General features: G+C 44.6%; 1 protein-coding gene across 1 annotated transcript in view; it reads left to right on the forward strand.

The window, feature by feature from the left end:
- EGFLAM (EGF like, fibronectin type III and laminin G domains) overlaps positions 1–21,547 on the forward strand; it is a 203,298-nt gene that overhangs the window by 70,158 nt on the left and 111,593 nt on the right. Inside the window, 4 exon segments of the mRNA XM_021076641.1 lie at positions 969–1,077; positions 2,374–2,456; positions 16,215–16,332; positions 17,606–17,741. Coding sequence (XP_020932300.1) covers positions 16,281–16,332; positions 17,606–17,741 — 188 coding nt within the window. The 5' untranslated portion in view covers positions 969–1,077; positions 2,374–2,456; positions 16,215–16,280.

The following is a 21,547-nucleotide window of genomic DNA, read 5'->3' on the forward strand; positions in this document are numbered from 1 at the left end:
ATCCTTAACCCACTGAGCAAGGCTAGGGATCGAACCCGCATCCTCATAGGTACTAGTTGGGTTCTTTAACTGATGAGCCATGGCAAGAACTCCAAAAATAATTGTTTCCATCAGTAAATGCATACTGTCAATTTATGTATGTATAATATATGTTAAGTGGAAAAAGATTTAGAATCATTTTATAAATGTATATATATATTTATTATATATATTAACACAATAAATAAAAATTATAGTTACATATGCATTATATAAATAAAAATATGTACATATGCGAGTATATATATCTTTCAAAAATTTGCATGTAACCAAAAGGAGGTATACTCTATTAAAATATTGCCAGGACTTATTTCTGAATGATGGAAATTTTCATGTGAATTTTTTCAATTTTGAAATCTGAGTATGTTGTTTTTATAAAGATGTAGTTTATTATTTATAACCATAAAATTATTAAAGGTAATGATAGAGCAAAACCTTAGAGATTCCCTAACCCCATTTTACACCAAACCACATTTTTGAAACATTCTGCAATAAGAATATACAAGCCATATAAACACTTATGTCTATATAACATATGTATATAAAACATATATATATATATATGTTACTGAGTTTAAAATCACTATCTTGCTTTGATATGTTCCAAGCTCCTAGAGTCAAGCCTGGGTGTTTGGTCTCTGCTACTTTGAACCTCCCTTTGCTGGACCTTGAGGTTTTAGGGGTTATGGAAGGGACTGTGGGCCGTAGCTGGGCTGATTCCCTCCCACTGGCTGGTTGGGAGGTGATAGCAGAGGTCTGGTGAGGTCAGCTGATGCAGATGTGGCAAACTGGAGAGAGGTCTGCAGTTTTGGCCTGACATCATCTCTAAGTATGCTCTCCATCTGTAAGTGCACTCTCTTCTATCTTTTGGAAGTATACTCTAGGGGATGCATGGAGCTTCTAACACCATCTCTTTTGTTTTGGGGCAGGCAAGGTGGGGCCACCTCTCGATATCATACTGGATGCATTGAACTGCACAGCTTTCAGCATCCAGTGGAAAATGCCAAGACATGCTGGAGCTCCATCATGGGCTATACTGTGAGTACCTGGGCACAGGGGTTTTAGTGGGTGTGTTGGGGTAACCATACCTCCTTTCCTTTTTTTTTTTTTTTTTTTGGTCTTTTTTAGGGCCACACCCGTGGCATATGGAAAATTCCCAGAATAGGGGTGAATCAGAGCTGTAGCTGCCAGCCTACGCCACAGCAACTCCAGATCCGACCTACGTCTGCAACCTACGCCACAGCTCACAGCCATGCCAGATCCTTAACCCACTGAGTGAGGCCAGGGGGCAAACCTGCATCTTCACTGGTACTAGTCGGGTTCCTTAATGCTGAGCCATGATGGGAACTCCTTCCTTGCCATATTTGCTCCTTCTGTATATGGCTTCCTGACATCACCCCTCCCATGTTAGGCTGTGAAATGAGAGATGTTTCCCTTTTAAGGGCATTTGTAAGGGCCCCGAAAGGCAGTTGGCTCTATTGTTCAGGGATGGGAAAATATAAACTCAATAGAAGACATGCTTCCTGCTTTCCAATGGCCTGTAGTCACATTTGGAGACCAAAGAGAAACATGGGAAATAGTAGGGAGCTACTGTGGAATGTTGTCAATAAGGACAAAACATTGTCGCATCCTAGTGAGAGTAGACAGGCAAAGTGGACAAGGGAACAGAGAAGTCATTCCTACCTGTCAGAGGTTACACATCAGCCTGATTTCCGTTCACTGAAATGTTGTCTTTGAAGAGTGTTTTTAAAAATGAGCCACCTTTTTAAAAAGAAAGAAAAAAAAACGTGAGTTCCCCCTGTGGCAACAGAATTGAATCTCTGGAGTGCTAGGACACAGGTTCAATCCCTGGCCTGGCACAGTGGGTTAAGGATCCTGTGTTGCTGCCACTGTGGCATGGGTAGCAACGGCAGCTTGCATCTCATCCCTGGCCTGGGAACTCCATGTGCCATGGGGCAGGCAGGAAAAAAAAAAAAAGAGTCAATTCTTACAATTTAAGAGACTTGTGGTAAATATTTGGGAATATCCAGAGAGGGCAGGCCCACCTTTCTCTGGGCCCCAAGCCCACTCGAGCTGAGCTGTCTGCCAGGATGTAAACCCCTCATAACACCTCAGACCCATCACTCCTTCCCGTCTCACCTTCACCAAGGGAGAGCAGCTGTTTATCGTGGCCCTTGTCCTGTTGTCATCTTGAAGTAGAGAAATGTTTTTCTGGACTCAGGTACAATCAACTGTGGGAAACTGAAAGATTACCTAAGAAAGCTGTGGTTTGGGGAAAAATACTAGGATGGGGTCCCGCCCTCTCCGTCACACTTTACTCTGCATCTTTCCCAGGTCTTTTACTCTGAGGTCGGTGAGAGAAAGCCCTGCAGGAGTGGTCCCACACTGTGCCACTGAGCCTGGATGCCCCGACCACTGTGAGTACCTCCATCCTGGTGGCACCCCCAAAAGCGCACCCCCAGCTGGCATGTCCCTGATATTCAGAAGGATTTCTGATTTGGTGTATATGTGCGCCGCTGTATGTATAACCTAATAACAACCACTGGCGTTTGTATAGTCCTTTGGAATTTAGAACATCTTTCGTGTCTGTAACCCCATCTCATGCATCCGTATCCCCAGAAAGGCAGCCGTGTAGGAAAGACTTCTGGCATAAGCGCTTCCATCCTGGTCTAGCCAACCCCTTTTATCCTGCAGAGAAACAGCCATCTTACAGCTGTTTTTCTCCCCTTTTTTCCTCCACAAAATTCAATTCTGATTTTTTTTGAAATCCCAATAAAGCTTTATAATTAAATATGACACATTCGTATCTTCTCAACTGCCTGGAGACACAATGCAAAAGAAAATGATGCAATTTGAAATGTATACTCAACCGATGCAAGTTGTTTATTTTTCTTCTGCAGCCGGCATCCTGTCCTTCCACTAACCAAGTGTGGGCTCTTCATCTATTTCTTTTCTGTTTCCTGTCAAGGTCTCTTGGGGTGAATTTCTCTGCCTTAGGCATGTTCTTTTTTCTTTTCTTTCACTTGCCTCCTCCTTCCCCACTCTCCTACAATTCTTCTACAGGCTAGAGCCTTTTTAATTGCTCTGCAAGGAGTCGGCACCAGTGCCCCGAGTACCCTAGCCGTAACGGTAGTGGTGGTGGAGTTGGTGTTTGTAGCTCCCATTTAGTAATTGCCTGCTGGGCTGGTGCACCTAGAAACTTGCTTGTCATCTGTGATGAGTACCTGTCACTTATTAAGAGTCTGTTACCTGCCAGGCACTGTCCCTCATGCTTTACTTATGTTTTTCCATTTAATCTTCACAACTATCCTGTGACCTCATTTAACTGACAAGGATGCTGAGACTCAGGGAGGTGAAGTAAGAGTCACTGTAAACCCAGGGCAGACTGGATTCTGCACTCTGCTCTGGCTATTTTTACCAAAGCTCTCATGACTCGAAAAGAAGAGCTGCACATCCTCAGCTTGTCTGTATTTTGAATGCCACACATGTATTCTCAGCCTTTTGCTTAAGCACCCCTCATGTGCCTCAGGGGTCCTCAGCCCCAGCCTCTGTGCTTTTACTCTATCCAAAGAGGGGGACATTGGCTTGGCCCCATGACGCCATTCCTGGTAGAGGTTCCATCTCCGCTTGACATCACTGGAACTTTCCACTAGCCCCTGGACCTCACCAAGGGGCTGGCACCATCCCCAGCAGTGTCCCTCAGCTGCCCAGCCTCCTGTCCTGCAGGGAGTGTGGGTCACAGCTCGCACTAGAGCAGCCTGGGCAGAAAGGGCACAGTGCTGGTGACAGGGGTCGTGGAATCCGCACAGCGCCTTTGAGATCAAGGTCCTGCCCGTCACATGACCCGGGGGCTGACCTGACATCTCTGGGAAGGGCCAGAGCAGTGCAAACAGAAAGCAGAGGCCCAGGCTGGGCAGCCCCCGTGGCTTCCAGACCACCTTCCTCCACTTACAGGTTGGGTAACTTTGGCCAAAGCTACTTAAACTGCCAAAGCTTCAACTTTCTCCCATGCAAGGGGTATGATAATTATGGTCTTGTGAGCCGCACATAAAATTATTCATGTAGGAAGTTCCCGTTAAGGCTCAGCGGTCACGAATCTGACTCGTACCCATGAGGATGCACGTTCAATCCCTGGCCTTGCTCAGTGGGTTAAGGATCCAGTGTTGCTGTGAGCTGTGTTGTAGGTTGTAGATGTGGCTCAGAGCCTGCATTGCTGTGGCTGTGGTGTAGGCTGGAAGCTATAGCTCTGATTTGACCCCTGGCCTGGGAACCTCCATGTGCCATAGGTATGGCCCTAAAAAAAAAAAAAAAAGAAAAATTGTACACATAAAAAAGCATTTGGTAAAATGTAAAGAAGCTGTGTAGATGTTAGGTGTTACTCCTTGAAGATCAGTGCCTTTATGTTAAATATATTCTCTCCATTAATTACACCAAGCTACTAGAATATGCTACCAAATTATGCCATCATTTGATTACCTCGCTGATTTCAACAAACCTTCATAGTTGCTGCTGTTTGCTCAGCACAAGATAACCCATGGTCGCTGTTCCTGGGCAACTTTTGGTCTTCCTGGGCAAACCGTGTTCACACTGATAAAGCAATTAGAGACCAAATGCCAATTACAGGCCACTTCATAGACAGACTAAGGTTTTTGAAGAGGGGGAGATTGGTGTAGGAATGAGTGGGCAAGGGGTAAAATTTGGGGCTGAGAGTTGAAGCAGGGGCAGTTTCTGAAAAGGCAGAGAGGGAGGGGAATTCAAATCTTTTGACCCAAAGGAATGAATGCGCGTGCGCTTGTGTGTGTGTGTGTGTGTGTGTACATGCGCGTGTACATGTGTGTTTGGGCGGGGGTGGGAGGAGGTGCAGAACACACAGGAGAGAGAGCAAATGATGACTAGACATAAAGGCGGTGAGCCACAAAGAGGGGAGGGGAGGGATCTGGTGTAGCAGAGTAGGCTCTGCATTCAGACGACTCACGTTCGATTCCTAGATGACAGCCACCCATTGGGGAACCTTACTGGGTCTCAGGTCCTGTATTGAAAAAACAGATTTGAATAGACCCTATGGGAGGAGCATACCTGTAGTTCCCAGCCTGTGTGCCCGGTGCTCTAGGCTCTGCAGGAAACTCTCAGGGGCCTCGTGGAATATTTGAACTTTTCATGGGAAACAGCAACCTCTGTGTCAAATCTTGGGCATAGAGCTATTGAATAAATGGAACTAGGCGTTTCTTTTGGATGAGAGGTTCCACAAAGGTATTACTGAGATGCTAATGGTGCTGTGAACGGAGAAAGTTTGGGGATCTCTGTGCCTTATCACATCATCCTATAGCATAAGATGCTGTGGGTGTTAAACAAGGTTTTGGGGGGCAGTGGTAGAGCCCCCAGCACCATACCTGGCCCAGAGTAAGAGCTGAGTGAGCGCTCAAGAGGATTCACGTTGCCAAGGTGTGTGTTTGCTGCCCCAGGCTGTACCTGGCGGAAGGGCACCTACTCTGCAGGTTCATTTTGTTTCTGCAAGCTTCCCTTTCTTTTCATACTGTTTTGTTTTTTTCTCCTCTCCAGGGACGATTGGATCATCAGGTGATTTTTGTAAGTATGCTTTAGAAAAGCGCACCCCTTGCCCCAGCCCAGGACTCAGGAGGTCTCTTTTCATCAAAATGTTGATTTTCCTGCCTCCGCTCATACTGACTAAAGCCCACGGAGCTGGCTTGGTTCTGATCGAAGCAGGGATGGTGGACCATACCAGGTGAATTTTTAATCATTGAGAAGGAAACTGCTTTTATCTCATTTGGCAGAGTAAGGTGAAGAACACTATTTTTAAAGGTTGAAGTCATTGAAGCTCTGTTCCAAGCCAGGTGGAAAAGATTGAAAAGGAGAGAAAATATTTATACTAGCGAGCACTACTGTGGGGGGAGCTTCCCCACTCCCCCCCACCTTTCTTTTTTCTTTCCTCACTTTTTTTTTTTTTTTTTTGAAACAATTCCAGACCTTCTCAGTGAGGCAGGACCAGGTCACCTAAAGCTGGTTGATTGACTTTCTGGATTGAATGCCAACCAGAAGATTGGGTTGACACATGGCTCATCTGAGTCCAGCGAAGAAATGACCAAAATAACCTGGCAGATTATGTGGAATGTTCTGATGCAGTCTTTGATAATCTGCCGATAGAAAGGCTTCTGATTGGATTTGCGTTTGACACTTAGCCTTTGCTTAGAAGAACAACCTGCAGGTTTCATCTTGGGAAAATCAATAATAAAACATATCAGGACTGTTTGGTACATTTTTAGAGTTAGAGATAGAAATGGATATTTTATTTTATTTTATTTTTTTAGGTCATCATTTCCTTTTAATTGAATGGTAGTGGAATGAGGAATAGTTTCCATTGGAATTAGCAAGATTTTCCTAGATTTTATGAAAAAATAGGAAGTAATGCTTTAATGTAATGTAAAATCTTTAAAGAAATGTGATGTTTTTTTTTTTTTTTTTTTTTTTTTTTGTCTTTGTGCTATTTCTTGGGCCGCTCCTGTGGCATATGGAGGTTCCCAGGCAAGGGGTCGAATCGGAGCTGTAGCCAGAGCCACAGCAACATGGGATCCAAGCCGCGTCTGCAACCTACACCACAGCTCACGGCAACGCCGGATCCTTAACCCACTGAGCAAGGGCAGAGATCGAACCCACAACCTCATGGTTCCTAGTCGGATTCATCAACCACTGCGCCACGACGGGGACTCCTTTTTTTTTTTTAATTTTTTTTTTAATTTTATTTTCCTACTGTACAGCAAGGGGATCAAGTTAAGAAATGGATATATAAACTGGTGGTCTCCACACTTTTGGATCAGGCATATCCTTGGTGAAGAAATGTTTGAACATGTACCAGTATATGTATATTTATGTATTTATTAATTTTACATATGCTGCTCTACTAATACATTATGCACATTAGAAAATCCCACAGAATTTTAAAGGCGGGGGAAACATAGAAACAGCAAGTTCTGGAGTTCCTGTCGTGGCGCAGTGGTTAACGAATCCGACTAGGAACCATGGGGTTGCGGGTTCGGTCCCTGCCCTTGCTCAGTGGGTTAACGATCCGGCGTTGCCGTGAGCTGTGGTGTAGGTTGCAGACACAGCTCGGATCCCGCGTTGCTGTGGCTCTGGTGTAGGCCAGTGGCTGCGGCTCCGATTCAACCCCTAGCCTGGGAACCTCCATATGCCGCAGGACGGCCCAAAGAAATAGCAAAAAGACAAAAAAAAAAAAAAAAAAAAAAAAAAAGAAAGAAAGAAAGAAACAGCAAATTCTTCTGTTTTCTTCTGCCATCCAATAGATTGTCTGGGCCATCTAGTCCCACCACCATGCTTTGGAGGCCACTGGTCTGGCTGACCCAGAAGAGTGATTCTCTTTGGCTCTTATCCAAGGTCAGAGAGAGAAAACAGCCAGGAATCGTGAGGTTTGCATCTAGTCCCAGCTCTGTCCCTAGAGCAAGAGGAACCTGCTTGGCCAAGTCACTGAACTCCTGTGAGGCACTTTTTGACTATATAATGAAGGGGCTGATTGTAATGGTTCTCAACTGGTGCTTCCCTTGTTCCCTGTGGGCATATGCAGATATGTGTGGGTATTTGAGTGAACAAGCTTCAGGGATACTGACTCTCCTGCAATATGCAAGGTAGACCCATACGAGGAAGATTTGTCCAGCCCCAAAGCCAATGCTCCCTCTCTTGCAAAACCCCGGATGATATTCTCTAACTTTCCATGACCACTCAGGGAATGGAAATGCCTCCAACGCCTCCCTCCACTCTGGCCTGCATGGCCTTCCTTAGGACCTTTGGGAGAAGTCTGTTTGGAAGATGTTCCTTTTCTGTTTCCCTGTGCCTTCTATCTAACAATGCTAAACAGTCCCAACTTTGACTAAGGCAACTAAGACCCAGCCTTGACTTGTAGCATCAACTGTGAAGTTGAATCCAAGGTTACTAGCTACCAGTGAAGGGTATTTTAGAAGAATTACAGAATTTCTACATTGAAACTTTGGCCCAGAGAAGTTTAAATGGCATCCCCAAGACCACACAGCTACTGTGGCTCCTAGTCCAGTGCTCTCTCCCCCTTCGTGCCTCCCCTCAGCTCTGCTCACTGAATTCTAACCCCAGCCCACCTCACCCCTGCCCAACCCCATATAGGAGCTGAATGTCAAGACTAGTGAACAAGACACCGTCCAGCTTCATTTCTGGAAACAATGACCAACCTGGGTTTCCAGCTGTAGGAGTAAAGTAAGGCGTAGAAGCGGGTAAAGGTGAGGTCTGATTCAAAGTCAGAGATTTAAGTTCAGAACCTTACAACACGGTTTCATCATCACAAGGTGAACAGGGATTCAGTTAAGAATAGCCCCGTCTTTGCAGAGGCTCCTCAGCTATCCAGGTTGTTTTAGTGATCAGGTCAAGTACTAATTAGGATGAAAGTTTAGAAGTCCCCAAACTCAAAGTAACAGTGATCCTAATAAGATATGCATTCATGTTTCCCCCATGTAACCATGTAGATATAACCACTTTAAGGTGCTTTTGGTGGCTTCCCTGTGCCAGGATTCTTCCATTGTTCTGCCAGCCCTTTTGGCCTGCCTCACCAGGGTCCCAAATAGCTCACTGCCACATCCACATTCTAGCCAATAGATGAGGAAAAGAGGAAAGCGAACACATCACTTACTATTAAGGGATAGTTCAGAAATTTCCCTCAGCATTTTTGCTCTCATCTTGTTGGACGGAATGTAGTCACATGGACACACACAGATGCTAGGCATTCTGGGAAATGTAGTCTTTGAGTAGCCATGGGCCAACTGAAATATACAGGGACCTATTAGAAGAAAGGAGAGAATGGCTACTAGAGGACCAAGAATCATTCTTATCACAGACCATGAATGGAGGGAATGTGTCTGCAGACACAGAAGAGGCAGTTGGACATCTGAAAAACAAGGTGCCAGCCTGAGACTTAGATGTGCTCTGTCTGGGAATCAGGCAATTGAATGCATGTTAAGTTGTGCTTTTCATGAGGGAAACCAGACCCACTGTTGCTCCTGAGAGTAGTAGTTCTATAAACTCTTTGGGTCCAGTTTCATCGTCCGTAAAATGGGGACAAGACTGACATCTCAGGGCTGTTGTGAGAATTAAATGTGGCATGGGTGTGCAAGTGTTTTATAAATTCAAAGTAGAGTGTAAATGCAAAGTATTGTTTGGTGATACAATCATAAGATGAAAGTTTGGTGTTTCTGGTGGTCTCTGAGGGAGGCAAGCGTCCTGGGGAATAGCTCACTTGGTTGTAAAGTGGTTTGAGCTTTCTTCTCGGGCTCAATGAACTAACTAGCTAGCGTTCCTTTTTTCTTCTATAGATATAAATTCTCTGATCATGTGACAGCCACCGGTTTTGTTAAAAGACAAAGAAGGCAACTTTTGGAAGGGGTTTTGTATTTCGGAAAGGGATAGATAAATACAAAGTAGGGTTATTTTGCAGCAATGCACCTAGGTTTGCTCTCCCCACCAAAAAAAAAAAAAATTATGGGAGGGGCCAAAGAAGACTGGAATTCACTTGGGCCTCTACTCCAAGAAAGCAATTTCTCTTACTTTGCTTATCACCGTCTTGTGCAGAAAGACATCCAAGAGAGATATGTATTTTGGCTTGTTTTCAGACTTCCACAAGGCAACAAAACACTTTGTTTTTCTACTTTGAAAAGCCTGTATTTAGCACTTTATCTAGTTTGATGCAAGGCTGAAGTAGTGGCCATCAGACATTTAAGGACAGAAATAGAAAAATTGTGCAGCATTTTACTAAAGAATTCGAGGGTTATCACAAGTCACACTATTCTGAGGGATTTCATTTGGGAGGCGTGATGTCAGAGGAAGAAGTGACAGTTAAATCATTGAATCCAGCCCCTCTTTTTTTTCCCTCTTTTCTTTTTATGGCTGCACCTATGACCTATGGATGTTCCCAGGCTAGGGGTCGAATTGGAACTGCAGCTTCCGGCCTACACCACGGCCACAGCCACACTGGATCTATCCCAGCCGCATCTGTAACCTATGCCACAGCTTGTGGCAACACTCTATCCATTACCCACTGAGCCAGGCCAGGGATTGAACCCGCATCCTTATGGAGACTATGTCAGGTTCTTAACCTGCTGAGCCACACAGGGAACTCCCCAATCCCTCTCTTTACGACCCCATTTGCTCAGTCCCTTGACTCCCTTATGCTAACCTACCAGCCCCTCAGCTCAGGAGAAGAAGAAATAGTTAGCTTCCCACAGGGTGACCCTCTACCCCTTGGAATATCCCTGGGCTAAAGCTAGCAGTGATTTTCCATATGTAACAAAAAGTTTAGTTATTTTTTAATCTACCTTAAGAACTTCATTGATCACTTTTAAGTTTCTGATATATAAATTTCAATATTTTATAGATAAAATAATCCAATCTTCAGTGTTCAGGATAAGTATTTCTTGTTGACTTAAATATTACTTAATTTTTTCATATATGTATTATTCATTTAGTCCCTGGGAATTCCTATTGTGGCTCAGCAGTAACGATCCCAACTAGTATCCATGAGGACCCGGGTTCGATCGCTGGCCTCACTCAGTGGGTTAAGGATCCGGTGTTGCTGTGAGTGGTGGTATAGATTTCAGATGCAGCTTGGATGTGGCATTGATTTAGCCCCTGGCCTGGGAACTTCCATATGCCATAGTTGCAACCCTAAAAAGAAAAAAAAAAAAAGAAAGAAAGAACTTGGTCCCCGGAGTCTATCCCACCTTGCCACTTAACACGTAAATTACCTTGAGCAAATCATTAACTTCAGAGGTTAAATTTTCTCCTCTGTAAGCACAAATAAGAGTGATACCTACCTCATAGGACTGAGAAAGAATTAAATCAGGGCTGTATGTTCCTGGAACAGAGGAAACAATAAATGGTTACTAATGGTAGTTGTATTCGGTATTGGCTTATAGCTAATATCTGCAATAATCCATGAAACCACATCACCACCGCCATACTTTATGCTGCTTAATGACTTCACAAGAGGAAAGAATCCTAAAGCAAAGGCGTGTGAGAGCATTGGGTGGATTCGAAAGTGTCTTTCTGCTGCCACCAGAAAAGCCTGGGAGTGGCAGTTGGGAGAGGGGTAATACACCCACTACTTCCAGCCCCTTAACCACCCAACTTGACATGAAACCAGGGGACAGATGGTAGACCTAGGATGCACAGATGCAGAGAATTAGACCAGGGATAAAGGGCAGGGGTCAGGGAGCTGTGAAAGCAGGTCCATCTGTTCAGCCAAGACCCCTTGTGCAGTTACATGTAGGATGGAACCAGGGGAGAGAGGAAGGAAGGAAAGCTAGGAGACAGACACCTTCTTGGAGGCTGGAGAAATAGCTCAGGCAAGGAGTCAAGGGAAGTGGAAGAAGGGGCAGGTCTGAAGAAGATGTGGAAGTGGCTGAGGGGGAGGTGGGGAAGAGGACATCAGCCTTGTCTATGGGGTGATGAACTCCACATCTGGGACAGAGATACAGATGCTCTTCATCCAGTAGGAGGGGTCAGGAGGAGAAGCTGGTTCATGATGAGGCTCTCTGTTTATATCAGACATCTTGGCTTGATTTCTTTCTTTCATTCGTTCCCTGGTTCATCTAATCATTCATCCAAAAGCATTGTGTGAGCATTTGCTACATGTCTGATAATGCTATGCTAAGCTTCTGGATGCCAGAGGAATAAGAACTTGCTTCCTGTTCTCGAGTGGGTGGGAAGAAGGTGACCAATAAACAGACAATTACAGTAAAAGGTGAGTGTTGCTGTGATCGAGGGACACCAAGGAAGCATCGAGGGGCGCCTAACCAGACTGGGGGCTGCAGGTCAGAGGCATGATGTAATGTCTCAGCTGAACTGAGTCATGAAGGATGAGCAGGGTGATCCAGGCAGGAGTGGGGAGAAGGGCATTTCATGTAGAGGGGGCAGCAGGTTCAAAGGCCCAGAGGCAAGGAATTGAATGGCATAAATTTGAGCCCTGCCAAGTCCTTAAGTATGACTGGAATGTAGATTGCAGGAAAGGAGGTGGCACGAGACGATGCTGGAAGGATAAACAGGGGGACGCAAAGATGCTATTGTAAGGGGCAAGGGACACGATCAGATTTGGGGTTTTCCAAGATAACTCAGCAGTGGAGTCCAGACTGGATGTGTAGGAGGTATTGGTGGCCAGGAGAGTCAGAGCCGTTGTTATTATGAGGACTTGACTTGAATGGCTGTGAGGATAAAAATGACATAAACAGATTCAAGTGTTATGAAAGAGTATTGATGGAATGATGGTTAGGGAAGAGGGGTGAACACAAAGAGGAAAAAGCCCAGAATTTCTGGTTTGGGTGATGAGACAGAACACACAGGTGAAGCACTTTTTTGGTTCTGTTTTTGGTAGTTGAAGGAGGCATGATTAGTTGAGTTTTGGTTATGCCGAACTCGAGGTGCATGGTAGTTGTGGGTAGAGAAGCTCAAGAGGCAGCCACAAACCCATGTCTGGAGATGAAGAGACAGGTTAGAGCTGGAGATGGTGGGAGCTGTCACATGAAGATGCCAGAAGCTAAGAGAATAGTCGACGAACCCACCTAATCAAGGCTACAGAGTAAGGGAAGATGGTGAGGGGTGAACTTCTGGGACAGACCAACACCTAAGGAGCCAGCAGAGAATGGGGAGTGGGTGGAGGATTGGGGAAGGAGCAATAAGAGAAATAGAAGGGGACCAAGGAGGAGCAGTCTCCGTTTCTAAGGGAACCAGAGATTTAAGAAGCAAGGGGAGGGATAAATTAGGACTTTGGGGTTAACATATACATGCTGCTGTATATAATATCGATAACCAACAAGGACCTACTGTATACACAGGGAGCTCTACTCAATATTTTATTTTATTTTATTTTATTTTATTTTTGTCTTTTTGCTATTTCTTGGGCTGCTCCCCAGCATAAGGAGGTTCCCAGGCTAGGGGTCGAATGGAGCTGTAGCCACCGGCCTACGCCAGAGCCACAGCAACGGTATCCGAGCCGCGTCTGCAACCTACACCACAGCTCACGGCAACGCGGATCGTTAACCCGCTGAGCAAGGGCAGGGACCGAACCCGCAACCTCATGGTTCCTAGTCGGATTCGTTAACCACTGTGCCACAAAGGGAACTCCTACTCAATATTTTATAATAACCTCTAAGAAGGAAAAAAAGAAAAACTCTGAAAGGAATCTGTACATGTTACTGAATTGCTGTGTGGTACACCTGAAACTAACACAACATTGTCAATCAACTGTACATCAGTTTAAAAACAAAAAGAGGAAGAAGTAAGAGTGAGCAACAGGATGGAAAGCTGCAAACAGTCAGGTAAAGATGGAGCTATTTCCATTGGGTTGACTGCAGCGTGGTTGTGATGACTTTCGTAAGAACATCTCAATTGTGTGTAGTGAGGAGAGGCCACAGGGCAGGCAGAGTGAATAGGAGCAAAGGAAGTGGAGACGACGGCTTCCAGAAGGGGGTCTCTGTGCTGTGGAGGCAGGGGCGCATGCGCAGTGGGGGCATTATTGATTGTTTTTTAAGCTGAGGGTGACTTGAGCACAGGAAAGACTTACAGAAGAATCAGGCAGATAAGGATGAGGATGGAGGACAGGAGAAAGAGAGAGGATGGGGAACAGACGGCATTCAGAGGCCAGGAGGGGAGCCACGCTCTAAACCAGTGGTTCACAAACCTGGCTGCCCACATCAGCATCCCCTGGAGAGCTCTAGACAAACTGACGCGTGGACCCTGCCCCCCAGAGATGCTGATGTGAGTGGTCTGGGGTGGAGTCTGGGCGTTGCTATTATTGTCAATCTTCAGAGGATTCTAATACGCTTTCATTGTTACAGTATTCGATAATTATTGGTTGAATCCTTTTAAAAGGTTTTGTTGACCAGTGGATTAGTTCTCCTTAGCAACAGTGCATGTTTAATCATTTGCTGAGGATGTTGTGAAGAAATGCAAGACAGGAGCCCTGCTCTCAGGTGGCTTGCAATCCCATAGGAAAAATAGAAATAATTTGTAATATATGTCAGTGCTAAATTAGTAGTGCAATACCTGTTAGGGCAAGATCAGGTCCAGTGTCACAGGGAAGATTTGGGCCTCAGAGAGGAGGTGGAACCTAAATAAGCAGGGACAAGGAGGGCTTTCACATACCTAAGGCAATACTCATTACAACCCTGTTTCTCGAGGACATCCTTGGTATCAGCTACTTTATGTACACTATCCCAAATATTATAATGATGCCAGATAGTTCTATATCATCGCCATTTTATAGACAAAGAAAAACTGAGGCTCAGGCAATTTAATATTGGGGCTGCAAGTGGCCAAGTCAGGATTCAAGCCCAGGACTGATTTTTTTTAAAAAAATGTTTGAAGTATAGTTAATTTACAATGTTGTGTTAGTTTCTGCTGTATAGCAAAGTAATTCAGTTACACATATACACATATCCATTCCCATATGAGTTATCACAGGGTAGAGTTCCTAGTGCTATACGGCAGGTCCCTGTTGACTTTCCATTCTATATACCATTGTGTGCAAATGCCATCCCAATCCTTCTCTCCCCCACCCTGCTCTTCCCTTTGATAATCATAGGTTTGTTTTCAAAATCTGTGAGTTTGCTTCTGTTTTGTAAATAAGTTTATTTGTATCATTTTTTAAGATGCCTCATATAAGTATTATCATATGGTCTTTGTCTTTCTCTATCTGACTTCACTTAGTATGATAATCTCTAGGTCCATCCATGTTGCTCCAAATGGCATTGTTTCATTCCTTTTTATGGCTGACTAATACTCCATTGTATATAAAGCCCGAACTGATTGATTCCAAAGACGGTATCCTTTCCACCACAGTGTCCTGGGACCGATGGGACCTAGGCTCCCACTGTATTTAACACTGTAGCCTCAAGATGGAGCAGTCCTCTTCAGCTGGGGCTTTCTGGTCGGGACCTTTATGCAGGTGAAGTTCACACACACACATCCATCATCAGTCCTATGGTTCCAGCAGCAGCAACACTTGGGAACTTCTTAGGAATGGAAATTATCAGGCCCCTTCCCAGATTTACTGAATCAGAAATGTTGGGGGCCAGGTTCAGCAGTTTGTTTCAGGAAGCCTTCCTGGTAATTCTGATAAAATTTAAAATTTGGAAATCAGGAGTTCCCATGGTGGCTTAGCAGAAACGAATCTGACTAGCGTCCATGAGGATGCAAGTTCCATCCCTGGCCTCACTCAGTGGGTTAAGAATCCGGCATTACCAAGAGCTGTGGTGTAGGTTGCAGACGAGGCTCGGATCTGATATGGCTGCGGCGCAGGCCAGTGGCTGCAGCTCTGATTCTACCCCTAGCCTGGGAACCTCCATGTGCTGCAGATTTGGCCCTAAAAAGACAAAATGAATGAATGAATGAATGGATAAATAAATAAATAAAATAAAATTTGGAAATCAGGAGTTCCCATGGTGGCTTTGCAGAAACGAATCTGACTAGCGTCCGTGAGGATGCAAGTTCCATCCCTGGCCTTGTTCAGTGGGTAAAGGGATCTGGTGTTGCTGTGAACTGTGGTGTAGGTTGCAGATGAGGCTCAGATCTGACGTGGCTGTGCTATGGCTGTGGCGCAGGCCAGCAGCTGTAGCTCCAATTCGCCCTGCAGCCTGGGAACCTCCATATGCCACAGGTGCAGCCTGAAAAAGACCAAAAATAAATAAATAAATGTTGGAAATCAAAGTTTGAGTCTCTATAGATATAAATCAAGACCTCAGTTTGCTGTTGTGGTTAGTCCCCAGGATCTTGATGTGTAAATGGAAAGGAAGAGCTGGAGGAATTCAGCCCTAGAAAAATTGTCAGCTGAATTTCAGCAGCCTGGTACTCTGATCAAAGAACTCAGATGTTAAGAGCAACATCTGATACGGTGAATGAGTCCAATCTTAGGGCAGTGTATCGATTACAATGAAAGGGTAAGTCTGGAGTCTTGGGAAATATGTCCTGGTGCTTTCCTCTTTGCAAATTAAAAAATGTGACCAATCCTAGAAGAAGCAAGACAATCTCCTAAGCAATTCTGCAGGGGCCTCGAGATGCAACCCTCATGTAAATTGTCTGGTTTGCCTCAAAAGCACTTCTGATTCTTGACACATTTCCTGTTTGGTCGTTGACAGGAGGAAGTGATTGGAAATTTGAAACCAGGCACTGAATACCGAGTGAGTGTGGCAGCTTACAGCCAGATGGGCAAAGGGCGGCTTAGCTCGCCTCAGCATGTTACCACTTTGCCCCAAGGTAAAATGCGTTTAACTCATTAGTCCTAGGAAAGTGATGGGTGTTATTCATTCTTTCCTTTACTCCACATATATCACTGAGGACCTGCTAGGTACCAGGCACTGTGCTAGGCTCTGGGAGTTCAATGGTGAACCCAAACAAGCAGTCTCTGCCCTCTCAGAACGTAGCGGGGTGAGTCAAGACATTATCTAATTCATGTGCAGCCACAGATAGTGATAAGCGCTTCCTGTGTTGCTGTACGATTTTGCCTGTAAGATCAGATGTAGGAATGTGGTAAAGATTCTCTGAGGAGATGTCTGGGTGGAGAGCTGATGAGTAAGTGGGTAATAAGAAGGTGAGGAAGGGGAGTGGGAGAAGAGATTGTATAGGCGGCCGGGGGGATCCGACAAAGGCTCATTGAGGTGGTGGCTGCCCTGGACACTGGGGACAGAGGTGTCTGGAAGACATCGTTGCTCACAGGAGCTCATTGTGGAGGGAGAGGCAAGTGGTAGGCAAGCAGCTGCAGTGCACCTGAGGTCTGCCCGGCTGGCTCTGGTGCACTCAGAGGATCGCTCCCTCCATCCCAAGACTCAGGGAGGGTTTCAGGAAGAATTGTATCTTTGGCTCGAGTTGAAAACTGCGTAGGATTTTGCTAGGAAGAAAAGGCAGGGAAAAATGCTTCTGGCCAAAGCAATAAGTAAAGACAGGCTGGAAGATGTGAGAGTCTGGGTATGAAATAGTGACAGTAGTTCCCTTCAGGTGGGGTCATCTTACATCTTTACACAGGAGGGCATTGTCCAGATATCCTGCCATTGTCTGTACTCTGATGATGGGAGGAGGTGGGGAGACAAACACACACACACACACGAGAATTGAAAGCTAAGCGACAGTAAGGCTAAGCGTTTAATTTGCCTTGTAGGTAAATATCAATTCCAACATGCAAACAGAGATGAAAGGTTGTTAGGAAGTGGGACGTGATTGAATGTTTTAAAGGGTACGCATCAGTGTGCATCCCAGGGTCAGTGATCCGGATATAAATTCTTTGGGTTTCCAGCCAAGGGTGCTTGGGGAGGGAGAGAAGCCCAGCTCTCATTGACTCAAACCTTACATGAATCCAGTTGTGATTATTTGTGCGTGTTTATTTTGTTCGGGGTTTGAGGCTGTTCTGCACAGAAATGTTTAGGCTATAGAAAGAACACTTGTTTATATATTTTATACACACACACACACATATATAAAACCTCTCCAGCAGCAAAGACCAGAGCCAACTGTAGTTATTTGCTATCCTGCCTAGATTCCTGCCTGCCACCAGCAGCACCCCAGCAGCCGCATGTCACTGTTGTTTCTGATTCCGAGGTGGCCCTATCTTGGAAACCTGGAGAAAGTGAAGGAAGCTCCCCTATTCAGTACTATTCTGTGGAATTCATCAGGTAAGTTTGTGGGTCACATTCTAAAGCCAACAGTATTGACCTCAGGTATTCAAGCATGAAAGAAGTCTCTACTGCGTGCGTATTTAGGAGACGGCAAAGGCTTGGAGACCTGTGTTTGTATTCTGCCTTGGGCCAGCACCTGTCCCCACTCCCCTTTGGTGGTGGGTCATCTGGTAAACCTGTCCATCCTCATCTTACCTTTTCCCCATTTCCTTGTCACAGTCAGACTTTCCTAGGCTCTGAAAACTCCCAAGGCACTGCTACCCACAAGCCTGCCTGCCTGCCTTTCAAACTTGAAACTTGCTTCCCTGGCTTTGAAACATTATATTTGAAGTAAATATTTGATGGTGACTTTTCTCAAGGGAGGGGGAAAAAAAATACTTTAAAAACCAGTATGATTCACTGTTTCTTTTGCGTCCATACTGCCGTGGGGCAGTTGTCTTGGTTGGATTTCAGCTTTTTTCTCTCCTCTACTCCTCCAGTTCTTGTTTCCAGCTTATCAGAGGGTAGGAGAGTGATTAGTTCTTAGAAGTTCTTCTAAGAATTTACAGATGTAAAAACATGGATTCTTTAAAAAAAAAAAAAAAAAAAAAAAAAGAGGTTTCTCAATGCCACTGTGTAACTTTAAGCAAAAACAAAAACCAACCAACCAAACAAAAAAACCCAACCACCCGAACAATAAGCAAAAGTAATTCCCAATCTAGGACCTTTACTGTGAACTCTAGTTGCAGGTGAATTTCGAATTGAAGCACCTAGCTGATGAAAACAATGTTTGTGGAGTTAGTGTTCTCTACATTAAAGCGGGTAGCGTTTGTCTGAGGCCAGTCGCCTCATGGATTCATAAAGAGACTTGCTCAGCATCTCATTCCTGAGGCTCTCTGAAGCTGGGACGAAGGGTTCTGCCAAGATTTGATTAGCTCTGCTTCTGTTTCTTGACTTCCTAGCCTATTCCTTGGTCGTAGAAAGCAGATATTTGTTTCTTCAGAGAAGTACTGCACTGAGTCTCTTTAATGCTTGCTTACAGAGCTTGTTTCAGGCAGGACTTTATTGAATTGCAAGTGGCAGATGCTTGAAGGAAGATAAGGCCATGATATATTCACCCTCATGACTGGAAACTCCAGTGGCAAATCGAAATTCGAGGAAGACTAGCTCTGAGTCACATCCACAGTCTGTCTCCAGCCCTCTCTCTGTTATTCTCCCCCTTTACTGGCTTCATTTTTAAGCATGTTTTGTGTGTGGTGGCAAGATGGCCACCAGGCGCTGATGGCTTGGTATCTATGCTTAGCTTCCCAACAGAAAGAGGGGCTTTTTCTCAGTGGACCCATTAGAGTCTCAGTATTCATTCTCATTGGCCAGGCTTCATTCTCTGAGCCAATCACGGTGGCCAAGAAGAAGAGTACACTGATTGGCCAGGCACTTGTCATATTCTAAGCTCTGGAACTAAGGATGGCTGCATCATTCAGACCTTGAAGAACACAGATTGAGGGTTCAAGAGGGCTGGTTCCTCAAAGGAAAGTTGTGGTGACATTAATGGAAGAGAGAGGCACAGATTGTGGGAAAATTAAAAAAGAAATGAATAAAAGATGCCCACTGCAAAGCACCAGACCAGTGCTCTCCATTGAAGATAATCTACAGTCTCACTGTTGGAGAGATTTGGTAGGCAACGCCTGGGACGTGTCTGGAGTAGAAAAGATTCTAAGCCTGGTTCTAAGAGTAATTAAACATAGAACAATGGAAAGTCCTAAAACTTCAGCTTTTTCATTTGTTAAACTTGGAGTGAAATTTAACATTTCTCATTGACTTGTCTAACACCAGCAAAGCAAAGCATGATACTTTAAAATTGTGAAAAATGTGCAGTTTTTCATAGTAGCCTAGCAGATCATTTTATAACCCCAACAATGATGATGGTTATCATTTACTATTTTGTACTAAAACATGTAGTTTTATTTTATTTATTTATTTATTTTTGTTTTTTATTTTTGCTTTTTAGGGCCACACGTCTGCGGCATATGGAAGTTCCCAGGCTAGGGGTCGAACTGGAGCTACAGCTGCTGGCCTACACCACAGCCACAGCCACGCCAGATCCAAGCCATGTCTGTGACCTACACCACAGCTCATGGCATTGCTGGATCCTTTAACCCACTGAGCAAGGCCAGGGATCAAACCCCCATCCTCATGAATACTAGTCGGATTTGTTTCTGCTGTGCCACAATGGGAACTCCCAAAATATGTATTTTTAAAACTTAAGTCTGGAATATTGGGAAAAGGTGGAAATTGCAGTTTCTAACCTTTGTGCACCACTGAAAGTAGATGAAAGGGATCTGTTGGATTTAAAACTAGAAGAACTAGAAGGGAGTGCCTGCTGTCTCTTTTACTGCAGAAGGGGGCGCTGTACAAGTTACTTTCCATCCTCAAGACTCAGTGCCTCTCATAGTTTGAGGTTCCCCAAAGAAGAGCATTTTACAAGGACTTGGGTGCAAGTAGTTTATTTTATTTGCAAGCAAGAATGAGAAAGAAGGAGAGGAAAGAAAGACAGATGACTGTGTGCTACTCATGGCATCTCTATAGGCAATGGCACTTCCGTGGGTGCTTGATTGCATGGAGATCTCTCTGGAGCATGCAGAATTCCTCTCGAGTTTGCCTATCAAAAAGACACAGCCATTTATTTACACACTGACTTCTGTCCTCTTTTTGTTGTTTGATGGTCCCCCAGGGGTATGACAGCAGGTCCTAGGATGGACGGAGTGAGGTAAGCACAGCGTGTGCTTGAGGTTCAAGGCTGGCCTTGCAAGGCAAGGTGGGCTCATGTGAAACTCCACATCACAGCTGCTGCTGAAATCAGAAGTGGGACAAGGTGCCCAGAGGCATTGACTCAATGTCCTTATCTGCCAAATACGGGTGATAACTTCTGCCAGCCTAAGAGTGCATTGGTAGGAGGATCAAGTGAAATCACAAGTGAGAGAGCTTTGTAGATATCAAAAAACTATACTAGTTAAAGGTGTACGTGTGTGTTTTTATATGTATGTATGTATATATATCTATATTTAATAATTATAATCCAACAAAAAGGAGTTTCTGTTGTGGCTCAGTGAGTTAAGGATCTGATGTATTTCTCTGAGGATGTGGGTTCAATCCCTGGCCTCGATCAGTGGGTTATGGATCTGGCATTGCCTCAGGCTGTAGCATAGGTCACAGATACAGCTTGGTTCCTATGTTGCTGTGGCTGTGGCATAGGCTGGCAGCTGCAGCTGCAATTCAACCTCTAGCCCAGGAAATTCCATGTGCCCAGGTGTAGCCATAAAAAGGAAAAAAAAATTAGAATTCTTCTCCAACAAAAATACATCTTAACATTCAGAACTACCTCTAACATTTGAGGGGCTCAGGCCCCAAATTCTTGTGTATAAACATTTGGCAGATACCATTCTAACAAAAGTGTATACCATTCTTACAAACTGTTAAGTATTTTAAAACTCTGTTATCTTAACAAATATACTTTTACAATGTCCTAGAAAACTAGCTTCAAATTTAGAACTCTTGGATCTCTCAATGTTCCAAATGGAACATGGTAGAATGGGGAAAACCAGCTCCTGGTTCCAGCCCTTGTACTAGGAATTCTGCTTCTGTTATCACTTCCAGAATATGTAACCTTGGTCAAGTTAGTTTATCTCAGGACTCCCATTTCCTCATGTAGAATATCAAGCTCATGCCACCCTCACTGCAGGCTTGTTGCTCATAGTTCTTCATAAAGTGTTTATACATAGTAGACATTCAGTATCTGTTTGTTTCTTTCCCCCCATAGCACTGTT

The sequence above is a fragment of the Sus scrofa genome, chromosome 16 (genome assembly GCF_000003025.6).
Source record: "Sus scrofa isolate TJ Tabasco breed Duroc chromosome 16, Sscrofa11.1, whole genome shotgun sequence".
Taxonomy (NCBI): Eukaryota; Metazoa; Chordata; class Mammalia; order Artiodactyla; family Suidae; genus Sus; species Sus scrofa.